Source organism: Monodelphis domestica, chromosome 2, assembly GCF_027887165.1.
Source record: "Monodelphis domestica isolate mMonDom1 chromosome 2, mMonDom1.pri, whole genome shotgun sequence".
Classification (NCBI taxonomy): Eukaryota; Metazoa; Chordata; class Mammalia; order Didelphimorphia; family Didelphidae; genus Monodelphis; species Monodelphis domestica.
The window spans coordinates 359,987,084-360,001,029 of record NC_077228.1 but is presented as its reverse complement, the minus strand read 5'-3'; the positions used below and the strand labels follow the sequence as shown (position 1 = coordinate 360,001,029).

Here is a 13,946-nt window from a genome sequence, read left to right as displayed (position 1 = left end):
AATATTTTTCTGGAGGTGATCTTTGAATTCTTTCAATTGATATTTCATTTTCTGTGTTCGGAAGTCCTGGGCAGGTTTTCTTGTATTAAGTTCAGAAGTTCATCAGTTCTCTTGCATTTTGATTTTTTTTTTTGGTCATGTTCTTCTGGGACACCTGAGATCTCTACGTTTTGTACATCCTTTGACATCAGCATGTTTTGCTTGGATACTCTGTATATTTTCTTTTAATTGTAATGAGTAAAATTCTCTGAAGGGTGTCTTTTTAGTTTAAAATATCAATTTATTAATCTGCTGCTCAAGAAAATCTTATTAGCCAATGGACTCCTTCACAGTCCAGATAGAAGGCCCATAATTTGAGCCAGGCAGCCACATTGGGAGGGAGGAAAGAAGGGGGTGGGTGGGGAGAGAGACAGAGACAGAGAGACAGAGAGAGATAGAGACAGAGACAGAGAGAGAGAGAGAGAGAGAGAGAGAGAGAGAGAGAGCTGAGAGACAGTACAGCCAGAAGATAGGAGCAAAAGAAGGAGTGGCTAAGCAAAAAAGACTGACTTCCTTTCACATAAGCCCATATATGTCCCTTCTGACATCATCACTTAGTCCCTCCTCAGGACATCTCTGATTTGAGAACAATTACACAAAGAGTGGCGTCAGAAACCTCAACTCTTCCCTCACTACTTCATCACAGGAAGAGGTGGGACTCAGGATAATGCTAAGAGATCCTCTTCCTCCCAACCATAAGCTTCAAAACTCACACTTCCTCCAAACATGGTGACTACCTAATTTTATCTAATCAAGCCCTAGATTAAAGATTATTAGGGAGCAGGTTCTACCCTGCCAGTTTTTTTTATCTAAAGAAAACAAGAGAGGACCTAATCCAGTTTCATAGTCTGGGCATGTCACAGTTTTATAGTTTTTAATATCAAACTGTCCTTGGGCACCAAAAGTGGAACCATTTTTCAAAAAAAGATCCCAATTCTGATTTGTTGGGAGATAGTCTCCCCATGAATCATTCCAAATATGATATCTATACATTTCAGGATTGCCTCGCCAGGATACATAGGGGCCCAAAGGTATATATTTTATGGAGGGCCTAGCTATGTTTGAGTGTTTCTTAACATGATGTTAAAATGATTGATAGAGGCACTGACAGGAAGTCATTGGGGGTGCAAGGGTTTTAGAATAAAAGTAAAATATCAATACATGGGGAGGACCAAAAGTTATGAGTGATCCAACCCCTGTGGTTCAGTTCCTTATATCCAAGGGCTCATTCAGAGTCTTATGATGTAGCTCTCTGATTTCTGGGGACATCTTGTATTGCTCTCATCTTCCTAAACCATCTGGGATTTTGCTGCTCCTTATCATTTTCTCTGGCAGATCTACTTTTCCCAGTCTAGGTCACTGATAACATCTTTCCCTAAAATTGCTCAGAAAATAGATCTTATGTTCAAGATCTTTGAGTTTTTTCTTCTTGAGATATTTGGTAATTTCATTCTTTTTTCCTTCCTTTATTTTCTCCAGTTGCTCACTTTCAGACTCTCTCCCCTCTGGTGGTAGTTTTTCTGGGGGATAGATCTTACAGTGTCTCATCCTCATCCCATTCTGGGCAATTCATAGTTCTCCAGCCTAAATGTCTGTTCTAAGTAACATTTGGGAAGACAATATTGGATCAATCAGGGTGCTGAACTTTTTCTTCCAGGCTTAGTAGAATATCATGCAACCCTCCCCAGCTTGCACTCTCTTGAATCTACTGTCATTCCATTTCCTCTGTTTCTCAGTTCTCTGGCTAGGTACCAGCAGTTCAGAGAACTGTCATGTTGATGGTAAAGGCTTGATTTCTGCATTTTGGGTCTCCAGTGCTCTGGAGAAATGTGGGTAAGGGTTATGGTTTTGAACTCTATTTCAAGCCCAAGCACATGCTCTACCTCTTTCCCTCTGTTTCTCAGCTCTCCCACAGAGACCTTTTGCAGCATCTGGAATAGTGTTGTCTGTCTGTCATGGTCTCATCAAACTTCTGCAGCCAGAGCCTGGACCTCTTTGGCACTGGAAAGAAGGAAGGGGGACTGGGGTGTGAGGTTAGGCTTTTTTGTAAGTCTAAGTATTGGGTTGGGTCTTTGGGTTTTATTGTAAGCCTATCCGATTGTTGAGTCAAGTAGTGTAGCTTTGCTACTAACATGGTAGTGGTAGGGAATGGAGTGCCAGTGAGTTAAAGGTAGGTGCCAGTTTGTTTGTTTGTTTGTTTGTTTTAACTTGGATTCTAGGTGTCTTAGACCACGGAAATAGATGACTTTGCTTTGTTTTTGACAAAAAAAAAATTTTCAATTTTAAAGGGATTGGAGAGGTAGAGGAAAGCAGGCCTGTATCTTGTTGGTCACCTGACCTGGAAGAATTGGTAACTTTCTTAATGTAGTTCCAAATTCTTTGCATAATGACTGGGTCAATCCACAGCTCCAAAAATAACACATCAATGTGCCTGGCTTTTCATAGCCCCTCCAACATTATCTAGGTTCATGGTTTTTTTTTTTCCATTTTTACTAGTTGTCAGGTATGGAGTGAAAACTCAGTTATTTTGATTTGCATTTCTCTTCTTTTTGGTGACTTGAAGGTATTTTCCATAGGATTGCTTAGTAATTTGAAATTCTTGTTTATTTCCTTTGACCATTTTTGGATTAGAAAGTGGCATTTAGTCTAAATTTTAAAGAGTGAACTTTCCTCATATTACATATAGTACAGGGGTCTATATTTTGATTTATTTACTCTTAGTGAATTTACTAGATCTTCAATATGGAGCTAATAGATTATTAACAAAGGATGTTTGATATTCTTACTGTGCTTGAGAGACAGTGTGGGATAATGAAAAGAGGGCAGGAAGATTTGGGTTCAAATCCAGCATGTGATTCTGGCTGGGTAAATCTCTTCACTTCTTAGTACTTTAGGCAGCTGTTTAAGACTCTAAGTTACAAAGAAGGTGATAATTTGCATTGGTAGATGGTGTTTCCTCACTGTTGCAGTAAAGGTTTTTGAGTCATAGCTAAGAATATCCAGCCTACTCAATGTCTTTCATTACTTCTAAAACTCAAGTTATATGTAAATTGTTTAAGCATAGAGGAAATACAGAAGACCACTGGGATCCAAAAAGGGTGTGAAAAAAAGATTTTATAAAAACATTCAGAAGCCACAACATCCTAATTTCATTACTGTAAAACATAGTTTTGGCTAATTAATGTCAAATCAATGAAGTAATAGTAATTTTACTTATGTCCTTTTACTATTTCTATTTTTATGTTTCAAGTTATTTTGCCTATTTTATCTCATTAAGATTTGTAAATTATTAATTTCTCATAACAGATATTGCCAAATTTTGTTTTGATGGTGACTAGTTTGAACAAGGTAATAATGACGTATTTAGATGTGCCAATATATAGAATATATGTGTATATATATGAATATGTAGATATAATCTGTCAACATATACATAATTATACAGATATGACTTGGGAATTATAGCAAGATAAGTTAGGTTAGGAGAAATCAAATAACTTTGTGTGAAACGGAAAAACTGCCCCACTGTGTATTTCTAAACCTGAAATTGAGGATCTAATAATAAAAGTTAGTATTTGACTATTATTGCTAAACCTCATTTTGAATCTTCAAAATTCTTGACAAGAACTAGGGGTAAAAATTAATTCAAATTAATGAAACTGAAAGGGATCTAGTTTTGATAGCTTGTCAAAGTCAGCAAGCCATGTAAAACTAAAGCTGGATGAGAAAGAGAAGGAATGCATTCTCTCAGTCAATTTTGGTTCTTGTTCTCTATTATTTCCAGCTAATAGTTAAATTTGCATCAGTCATCTACTTTTAAAACTTGTCTCTGGTGCAAGTCATTCAGCTTATTGTACATATCTACAATGTTAGATGAGAGAACAGAAACAGTTAAGATGGCCTGTCTGTCATGCTTGCTCACAGTGCCATAGTGTCAAAGCTATAGCCATAGCCTCAGTCTTCTCATTTACATTTTTGTTCTTAATTCACTACACCATGCAATTTTTTGGGAAAAAAAAATCAGATTCTGTTTTTCAAATGCTGATTACAAAACAGTTGAAGAGAATGTCTGCGAGACAATTTATAAAGATTGCTCATTTGTTTCACCTCATTAAAACTTGAGTTGAAACTCACCTTTATCAAAACACAAAATTATATGGATGTCATTTCTAATTTTGTGCTTAAGCACCTCTAGGTGAAGTCAGAAACGGGATGTGGTTATAATGGGAAAATGCCACAGAAGTTCTGTCAGCCTCTTCTTCATTGTGAATTAGGTATTGAAGAAATCGCCAGATGTTTAGGATAGGATTTTTCAGTTTTTGAAAGTTATTTGGGATACTGATGTGCTTTTCCCAGGATCACATATCCTATAGCAAAATTTGAACTCAACTCTAACTGATTCTAAGGCCAGTTTTTTTCTGTTAACCACACACTGCTTCTGAAGGCCAATGCTAGTAATTATTCTGTTTCTTTTAAATTCTATCTAACAATCTTGTGCCCTATTCAGGAACTCTACTCAGTTAGAAGATGTTTTTAAAATCAGCTGGCTATCTTTCTTTCCAGAATGTATAAAAATGATGCTAGTAGGCAGCAGAAAATTTGACATGGTTATTATTAACGTGGTTTATCATTTAAAATAATCAATTTGCTCAGGAGAAAGGATTCCTTATGCTTGGAATATCCAGACCCAAAGTCACTTCTGGAATTTCAGGATATTGTAATACCTACCTGTTGTAGGAAGAAATGACCTTTTTCCATCTGTATCTGATTTTGAAATTGTAATTGCTTTTCTGATATGGATCTCATCACAATCCTTTGTTGACCTATAGGTTGGATTATTTCAATATTTAATGTGAGAGGCTACTCCTCAAGAACACGTAGTAATTTCAGTGGATACAAAATACAGTGGCTTAGCAACTAATAATACCAGCTTCAGGGAATACTTAACAACTGTCTACTTCAGCCAACCCAGAAGTTTATGAAGGTAGAAAGAAGGCAGGTAGTAAAGTTTTTCTTATTCAATTTGTAGTAGTTTAATTGATTTCTACTTTTTTGTGGTATTTATTATGTGATATTCTTGATTGAGTGGGCACTTATGAAAACATTTTTTCTAAGTTTCCAGAAAATATGGAAAGGAAAGAAATTGATCTAGCTAAGTTGTGCTTACAAACTAAAATGTGAATATCACTTAAGTAGGAGAAAAAGTATCCTTTGCTCTGTTAATTTCCTGCTATGTTCATGGAGTTTTTTCAGTGAAGTGTAGCCACTTAATTTATTTTCTCAGGTTAATTTATTTTAGTCTAACCAGGCATATTTTTAGTATGCAGATGAATATAAGAGAATTTAAGTGTTCCAAGTTATAAATTTGCCATAATAGAAATGCATACTTGTAACAGCATCTGTTTAGAATTGACAGTATTCCAAAGCCCTGCAAAAAAATTGAATTAATTTTTTTCAATTCACATGAAAAATATTTTTCACAGGTTCCTGAAAGTTTGTGGATCTGAATTAGTACGCCTTGAATTGGCTTGTGGCCACTTCCTCAATGAAACTTGTTTGGAGGTTATTTCTGAGATGTGTCCAAATCTTCAGGAATTAAATCTCTCCTCCTGTGATAAGTTATCACCCCAGGCTTTCAACCACATTGCCAAATTGTGTGGCCTTAAGCGACTTGTTCTTTATCGAACAAAAGTAGAGGTAAGAATTATTCATTTATTTTTATCACTTTAGGATGACTAAATTACAACCTTACCTTGCCTAATGTTTGTTAGTTCCATGACAAGATAATGTTTCTAGGGATGGTTAGTTCTGTAGTAATAATGTCACAAATGAAAGCTATATTATTGAGGTTTATATTATAGAGTTTGGTGGATACCTGTGGTGGCTATAGTGATAGAGGGAAAGGGACAAGATGGGACTTGAACCTAAGCACTCTGGTTCTGGGGACCAGGGCTGAATTGATTTTAGTGGATTCAGTGTCCCTAGGCAGAGAGATGTGCTTGGGTATAGTGCTAAATAAAATGGAGCCATGCTGGGGCAGGATATGTAGTGAATTTCAGCTATGAGATAAAGTACAGAAGAATTAGGAGAAACTAGAATGAGGGATGGAGAACCAAGTGGTGGGATAAGGGAAGGGTGTCTGGTGATTAAACTAACAAAATCTTCAATAGCTCAGTTTTATAGTGTTTAATGTATTAATGGTATTACAAAATTTCCTTGGTTTGAGCAACTAGATGTAGCATATGTAATTAGTTGACTGTTTATACTACTAACATGATTCTCATTTAAAAAGTTATAAACAAATTAAAATTTGTTGTTCTCTAAATCTCATAAAAATCAGTAGTGATCTTGTCATATTTACATTCCATGGAATGAGAAAGTATAGGTTGATGAAATGGGCCATAGACTTAGGGGAAGGAGAGTATCAAGTATTCTTGATAAAAACAAAATTTTTAATTAAAAAAGATTCTGAACCTAATAAATATCAACTAAAATGAGTACTCTATAGATAGTGAAGCATAAAGAGAAGATTGTATATGAAAATTAGTATTATGTACAGCTTGCTTTCTTTTAAAATATATAATAAATTCAACATGTAACTTTCAAAGCTGTCCTTCCTTCTGGCCTTCCTTCTGTTCTCTTCCATGCATTTCAAAAACATCTCAGTGACTCTCTTTTATTCTTTTATTTTTCTTTCTCTTTTTGGACAACCCCCTCCCTGTCTCCTTTCTTCTTTCCCATTACTTTCCCCCAAACTGAGAAAAGGGAAAAAAAAAACTTTTGTAACAAATATGCATAATCAGGCCCCCAAATCCCATATTGGTCATGTCTGAAAATATATGTCTTATTTTGCATTTTTACTATCTCTATCAGGATGTATGCAGCATGTTTTCTCATCAGTACTCTGAAATTATGATTGGTGATTACAGATCAGAGTTCTAAATCTTTCAAAGCTGTTTTTCTATTGATATCACTTTTGTATAAAATTTTCTTTGTTCTGCTACCATCATTCTGCATCAATTCATACAAATTTTCTCAAATTTCTTTGAAATTGTCCCTTTCATCATTTATAAAGGTACAATAATATTTCATTACATTCATATACCTTAATTTATTCAGACATTCACAAATGTGTGGGTACCACCTGAGCTTCCAATTCTTTACTATAACAAAAGGAGCCACTATAAATATTTTTGTACATATGAGTCATTTTCTTCAATCTCTGATCTCTTTATGGTATAGGTCTACCAATGGTATTGCTGAGTCACAAGGTATATATAATTTAATGACTTCTGGGAAATAGCTTTACATTCTTTCAGTAAAGTTGGATCAGTTCACAGATCCACCAATAACAGTGCATTAAAACTTGTTTACTCACAGTCCTTTCAACATTTATCATTTTATTTGTTTTTTTTTGTCATCTTTACCAATCTAAGAGTCTAAAATGAAACCTCAGAGCTTTTTTATTTGTATTTCTCTAATTTTTAGTGATTTGGAGCCATTCTTTATGCTTATTGATAGCCTAAATATTTCCTTTGAAAACCTCTTATTATATTTTACTATATTTAAATATTAGAGAATGACTTTTATTCTTACAAATTTGAATGTTCTTATATATCTTAGGTCTGAGGTCTTTAATCAGAAGAATTTCTTTGTCAAAGAGATTATCAGAGATAATTCAGAGGATTTTTTTAAAGTTACTTATTTCCCTTCTAATTTTTAACTGCATTGGTTTTGTTTCTTTTAAGAACAATAACAATAGCAGCAACTTGGAAATTGGCATTATCCAGGACTGCTTTTTGTGGAAGAGTATTTATGTCAACACAGTTCAAGGAACACCAGTTTTTTCTTCAAAAAAAATCACACACACAACTGTATTCTATGATTGCTAAGTTCAAGCAATAAAATAGTAAAAATACACAGATGAAAAATTAAATACTCCTTTCCCCCAAAGAGCTTATATTCTACAATATAGTGATAAATAAATTGTTGGGTTTAAGATATAAACAGATCATCCAGGGTTAGGTGTCCAGCAGGCAATTGGAGATGGTTGGAATTTAGAACAATTAAAACACATTATAATATAATAACGGTTCGAGACTTTAGCTGTCCAGACATTTATGGATCTTTTTTCCGTGACTAAAAGAGAGCAGTTGATAATATCTTACTTTGATGATGATTTCATCCTTTAAAAATTGAAGGAACCTTTCAAATGGGCGGCCTATATTCTAGCCCTGACTCATGAGTGGAAATGAAAAGAACCTTGTTGGGGAAATCCAGTTTAGAATTTGTGAAAGGAGAAAGTAAAGCCAGGCACAGTCTAACTTACCCCTTAGATTTTTGGGAGAGCTGACTTCAGAACATTCAGAGAAAGGAATAATAGGATCCTGTAACATAAAATTCTACAGTGTAAAGTTAGCCCAGGAAGGACAGAAAACTGCATATCAAAATCCTTCATACACAAAGAAAAACAGTTTCACTAACCAGTTTATAGATAATAATCAAAAGTAAATACAAAAGCATGGCTTTGCCCTTCAAGAATCTTGTCAGCAGTGCTGATGAGTTGAGATTGAGGAAAATTAGGAAATCTAAGAATATCAAGCTTTTTAGAGCTACATTTGGGCAAAGGAGGAGAATAAAACAAGAAATATGATTGCTGCTCAGGGTTGATAAGACAATGATAGGCTTTCACCATATGGCTCCAAACTATTGTTCCATGATTATACTTGCCTTATTCCCCTCACAAACTCTACCTTCTAGCCAACCTGATCTGTTTGATGTTCTCTGTATATATTTCAACTACCATCTGAACTTTTATCCCATTGCCTGGAATTCTTTCCTTTCACATTCATATTTTTGGAATCCTAATGCTTATTAAATTAAATTATATAGAATTAAATTAAACTAAACTGAATGAACAACAATGGAGAATTGAGGATGAAATTAAAATGGCTGATAGGGAGTTGATTCTTAAGATAAGCTAGGAGATACACATATGAGTCTTAGCTACTTTTGAAGAATTGTCTCCGGACCCAATTGAATTAGCTCCTTGAATGCTAAAAGAATTAGCAGGTGTAAATGATGAGTTGGAGTCAATGATATCTGAAGAGTCATGGAAAATGAGAAAGATACTGCAAAATTGGAGGAGGGTCCATATTTTGGTTTCCAAAAATAGGAAGAGAATAGATTTCAGCAAAATATAGATCAGCTATACATCAACGAGATCGAAGAAAGGAAATGGATTGCTGTGTTCACAGATATTTATAGCAGTTTTTGTGATAGTAAAAACTGGAAGCTAATGAGATGCCCATCAGTTAGAAAGTAGCTGACAAATTAAGGCATATGAATATAGTAGACTGTCTTGTGCCCTTAAATTTTGGAAGGGTCAGTTTCATTGATACCTGGAAAGACATACAAACTGACTGAATTAAGTAGCAGAACTTGGAGAGCAATTTATACAATAACAGTGACAATATAAAGACAAAATAACTTTGAACGACTTAAGAACTCTCATCAAAAGAATAACTAGTCATGATTCTAGAGGACAGATGAGGAAGCATGTTATCTACCTTCTAATAGAGAGGATGCAGGAGACAGAACAAGACATGTGTTTTCAAATATAACCATTATGGGAAATTGTTTTCCTGATTGTGCATATTTGTCATAAAAGTTTTGGTTTTCTTTTTATTCTTAATGGGGGAATGGTAAGATAGAGAAAGAGAGAGTAGTGAAAGACATATTTGTCAAATCAAAACAAAGAGTGTCACTGAAGAGATAAGAGGGAAGACCAGAAGAAAGTATAGGTATGCAAGGCAGCTTTGAAAGTCATATGTTCAATATGTTGTATGCTTTAAAATAAAAGAAAGCCATATATTATAAAAATTTGCAGTTTCATGGATAGTTCTTTTTTCTGTGCAGTGAATATAGAGGAGGTTATTTTAGTTGATATTTGTTAACATTATGAAAAAAAGTAAATAAATAAAACACATTCTATGCCAGGGAGATTGATTTCAAAATCATGGAAAAATTCTAAAATTGATTATTAAGGAACTGATTAGTAATCATTTAAAAAAGGAAGCAGTGATCTCATAAAGAGTCAATCTAACATCATCAAGAACTCATTAACAGAATAAACTCATTTTCTTTTACTATATGGTTAGTAGACTGGCATTTTAGATGAATGATATATATGTGATTTACTTGGATTTTAGCAGAGAATTAGACAAAAATTTTCATTAAATTTTTTTATTGATAAGATGCAGAATGTGTTCTGAGGAATAGTATAGTCAGATGAACTTGAAATCAACTGAATGACTAGAACATGGATCATAAATATTTCGGTATAAATTTCAAAGGCATATATGGTACAAAGCTAGGAGGAATAATTAACAAGCAAAATGTCAAAGTTAAGTGTTCATAAATAGCTGTGTAGGAATCAGATTAATTTAATATGTATTTATATATATATATATATATAATGAATGGGTAGGAGATTCAAAGAAGAAAATTTAGATGGCATGTAAGGAAATATCTTTAATAGCTAGAACTACCCAGAAGTAGAAGGGGGGCAGTTCCCTCAAAAAGCCTTGCTAGAAGTTTTCAAGCAAAGTTTGAATGACAACTTTCCCTTTTTAGAAGAGATTCTTCTTCTATATAGGTTGTATCAGATGCCCTCTGAAGTCTCTTCTGTGATTCTGAGTTTCAGGTAGCACAGTAATAGGAATAAGGTAAGGGATTCATAATTTTTCAGTCACCAGTGTAGCTTTTTATGGTCAGTTTGTTTTCTTTTGCTGCTGTTTTCAGAGGTAGGTCTGTAAGTCTGTAAGTTTTTGGTGCTTCTAAGGTAGTGTGGCCACTACTCTCAGCCTGTGCTCTGGTTTTAACCTACATTAGAGATTTGATCATTACCAATAACAGTTCCAGTTTAACTTAGGTATAGGTAGGCTTAAAGCAGTTTCTGCTATTAGGAAGGGTCCTTGTTCCATGGCAGCAGCAAGTGCTAAGAATTCCTCATGACCCTAGAACTTTGACCAGGTCCTTTGCTTTTCTGTGGCTATAAGCACTTAGTGCATCTCTTTGCCATGAAACTGTGACCAAGGTCCTCACTCTCCTGTGGCAACATGTGCTGGAATTGAGATGACGATCCCTGCTCTTCTGCAACTTCAGTCACTAGTGCACCTCTCTAACTTGGATCTCCTTTAAGGGCCCTGCTCTTCTATAGCAGTCAATCTTAGTGTTGTTTTTTTTTCTTCCCTAAGACATACAACCCAGAGCTGTGAAGGAGTAGTGCAATAGTGCCCTGTGCCCATTGTTGGTTTAGGGTCCCCTATAATCTCCTTTTTTTAAAACACTTTCCAAATTGGAATCAATATTATGTATTGGTTTCAAGACAGGAGCAATAAGGGCTGGGCAATGGGGGTTAAGTGACTTACTTGCCCAGGGCCTCACAGCTAGGAAGTATCTGAGGTCAGACTTGAATGTAGGACCTCCTGTCTCTAGGCCTGGCTCTCAATCCATTGAGCCACTCAAATGCGCCCTATAATCTCCTTCTGACCAGTTGCCCAACCCCCTCACTTCATCTCTGAGTGGGGAGCTCTTGTATCCGCTATCATAACTATCTCCAAGGACCACAGCCAGTGTTGCTGCTATGTGTGCTCTGGGCCAGTCCCAACTCTAGTTTCCTAAGTTGTTTTGGTATGGAAAAATGTTTTACCTTGACCTTTTATTAGTTCTACCACTCCAGAACAATTTGAGGCATTATTTTAAAATTGTTTGGAGGGGAATGTTGGAAAGTTTCAACTGGGTTTCAGCCTCTTCTCCACCATCTTGACATTTCTTAAGTGTATATAGTTATTTGCATGTTGTCTCCTCTATTGAAATGTGAGTTCCTTGAGAAAAGGCCACACATTAAGGGATTGTTTGTTCTATTGATAATAAACCTTCTGTTAGTAATGGTTTTGTAGCTCATGCATGATTTTTAACCAAAGAATCACAGAATCTCAGAGTTGGAGGCATTATCAGAGGCTTAATCTATGGTTAGAGTGTTCTGATTATTAGAAAAATATCTATTTTTGTCAAGCCTAAATCTGTCTCTCAATAACTTTTATTCATTACACCTAATTCTATCCTCTGAAACTAAGCTGATCAAGTCTAATTACTTGTTCCATGCAACATCCTTTTACACATAAGTATTCTCAATCTCTCTCTCTCTCTCTCTCTCTCTCTCTCTCTCTCTCTCTCTCTCTCTCTCTCTCTCTCTCTCTCTCTCTATCTCTTCCCCCCCCGCCCCCCCCACACCCAAGGCATAAACTTGAGGCTAGTGACCACCCCACTTTCTTTCTGGATAATTTGTCAATTTTCTTCTTAGTCTAATTCATTATTCCAGTTGTGCTCTGACCAAGGTGAGGTATAATGAGACTTTTCCTAGTCTTTTCCCTATTTCTGTACATCAGAAGTGTCAAACATGCAAGCCATGATACTCTAGAACTAGATTAAAATGTGATTAGAAAATATTTAACAAAATTAAAATATAGCACAATATAGATAATGTTAATTTGTGGTTTTCTAAGTCAACATGATGTATTTTTATTTGATTTTGACACTACACCATTTTTCTCAGTGAACCAAAGGTCATGCATGAGTTTTTTTGACTGCTTTATCAGACTATTGACTCACATTGAATCTATATACAATTCACTGAAAGCCCTATATCTTTTTTTCAGATCAATTTTTGTTTAGCCATTTCTCCTCCAACTTGGATGTAGTTTTAGATGATTTATAAAAACAAAATAAGACTTTGTTCCCATTAAATTTTATTGTATTTTATTTGGTTTAATATTATAACTCAGATATCTCCAAATTAGATGCCATGACCATTAGGGGAATAGAGTTCAATTCAATTCAATTTAGGAACCATATATTAAGTGCCTGCTATGTGCCAAATACTGTACTAAGCACTGGGGATACAAATAAGAAAAAAGAAAGCTAATCCTTAGCCTCAAGGAATTTATAATCTAATGGGGAGACAACACACAAAAGAAAGGGGCAACCAGGGCACCTTATCGTCCATGGAGTCCAAACCAAGCAGAGCTGCTGATAGAAAGTAGAAAGCTAAAAGATTGGTGGGAATGCATAAAGAAAATAAAGCCTACCTAATTGAACTCATTTTTCTGGCAAAATCTGGCATATTTCTGGCAAACCCCACTATATATTCTGTAGCTCCCCTGAATTTCTAATTCTTTGTCACCACAAAACAGTTGCTGCAAGAAATTTTGTGAAAATAGGTCCTTAAAACTTTGATCACTTTCAGATGCAGACCTAATAGTGGTATTGCTGGGTCAAAAGGTATGCATATTTTTACAGTACTTTGGGCATAATTCCAAGTCATTCTTCCTAATGGTTGGACTAATTCACAGCTCCAACTGAGTATTAGTGACACAATTTTTCCATACTCCCTCCAGAATTTATCATTTATCATTTTTCTTTTCTGTCATGTTAGTCAAACTGATGAGTATGAGGCTATATCTTGGAGTTGTTTTAATTTACTTGACTACTTACAGATTTGATTTCTTCTTTTAAAAACTGCCTATTCATAGCCATTGATCATTTGTCAATTGAGGGATGGCTTATATTTTTATAAATTTAGTTTAGTTCTCTATATATTTAAGAACTAAGACCTTTATCAGAGAAATTGGCTGTAAAATATTCTCTCCAGTTTTCTATTTTTCTTCTAATTTTGGCTGCTTTTGTTTTCTTTGAGGAAAAGCCTTTTAATTTCATGTAATCAAAATTATATGGTATCACATACTTACTAGTTGTGTGATCCTAAGAAAATCACTTAGCCTTCTTTGCTTCAGTTCCTCATTGGTAAAGTGAGGTGGAGAAGAAAATGGCAAACCACTCAGATA

The 13,946-nt window shown here is 35.0% G+C and overlaps 1 protein-coding gene across 1 annotated transcript in view; it reads left to right on the top strand.

Moving 5' to 3' along the window:
* The window catches only part of FBXL4 (F-box and leucine rich repeat protein 4), a 115,670-nt gene that overhangs the window by 67,594 nt on the left and 34,130 nt on the right, over positions 1-13,946 (top strand). Inside the window, exon 6 of the mRNA XM_001377513.4 lies at positions 5,523-5,736. Within this exon, the coding sequence (XP_001377550.1) occupies positions 5,523-5,736 (214 nt within the window). The remainder of the gene's footprint in view (positions 1-5,522; positions 5,737-13,946) is intronic.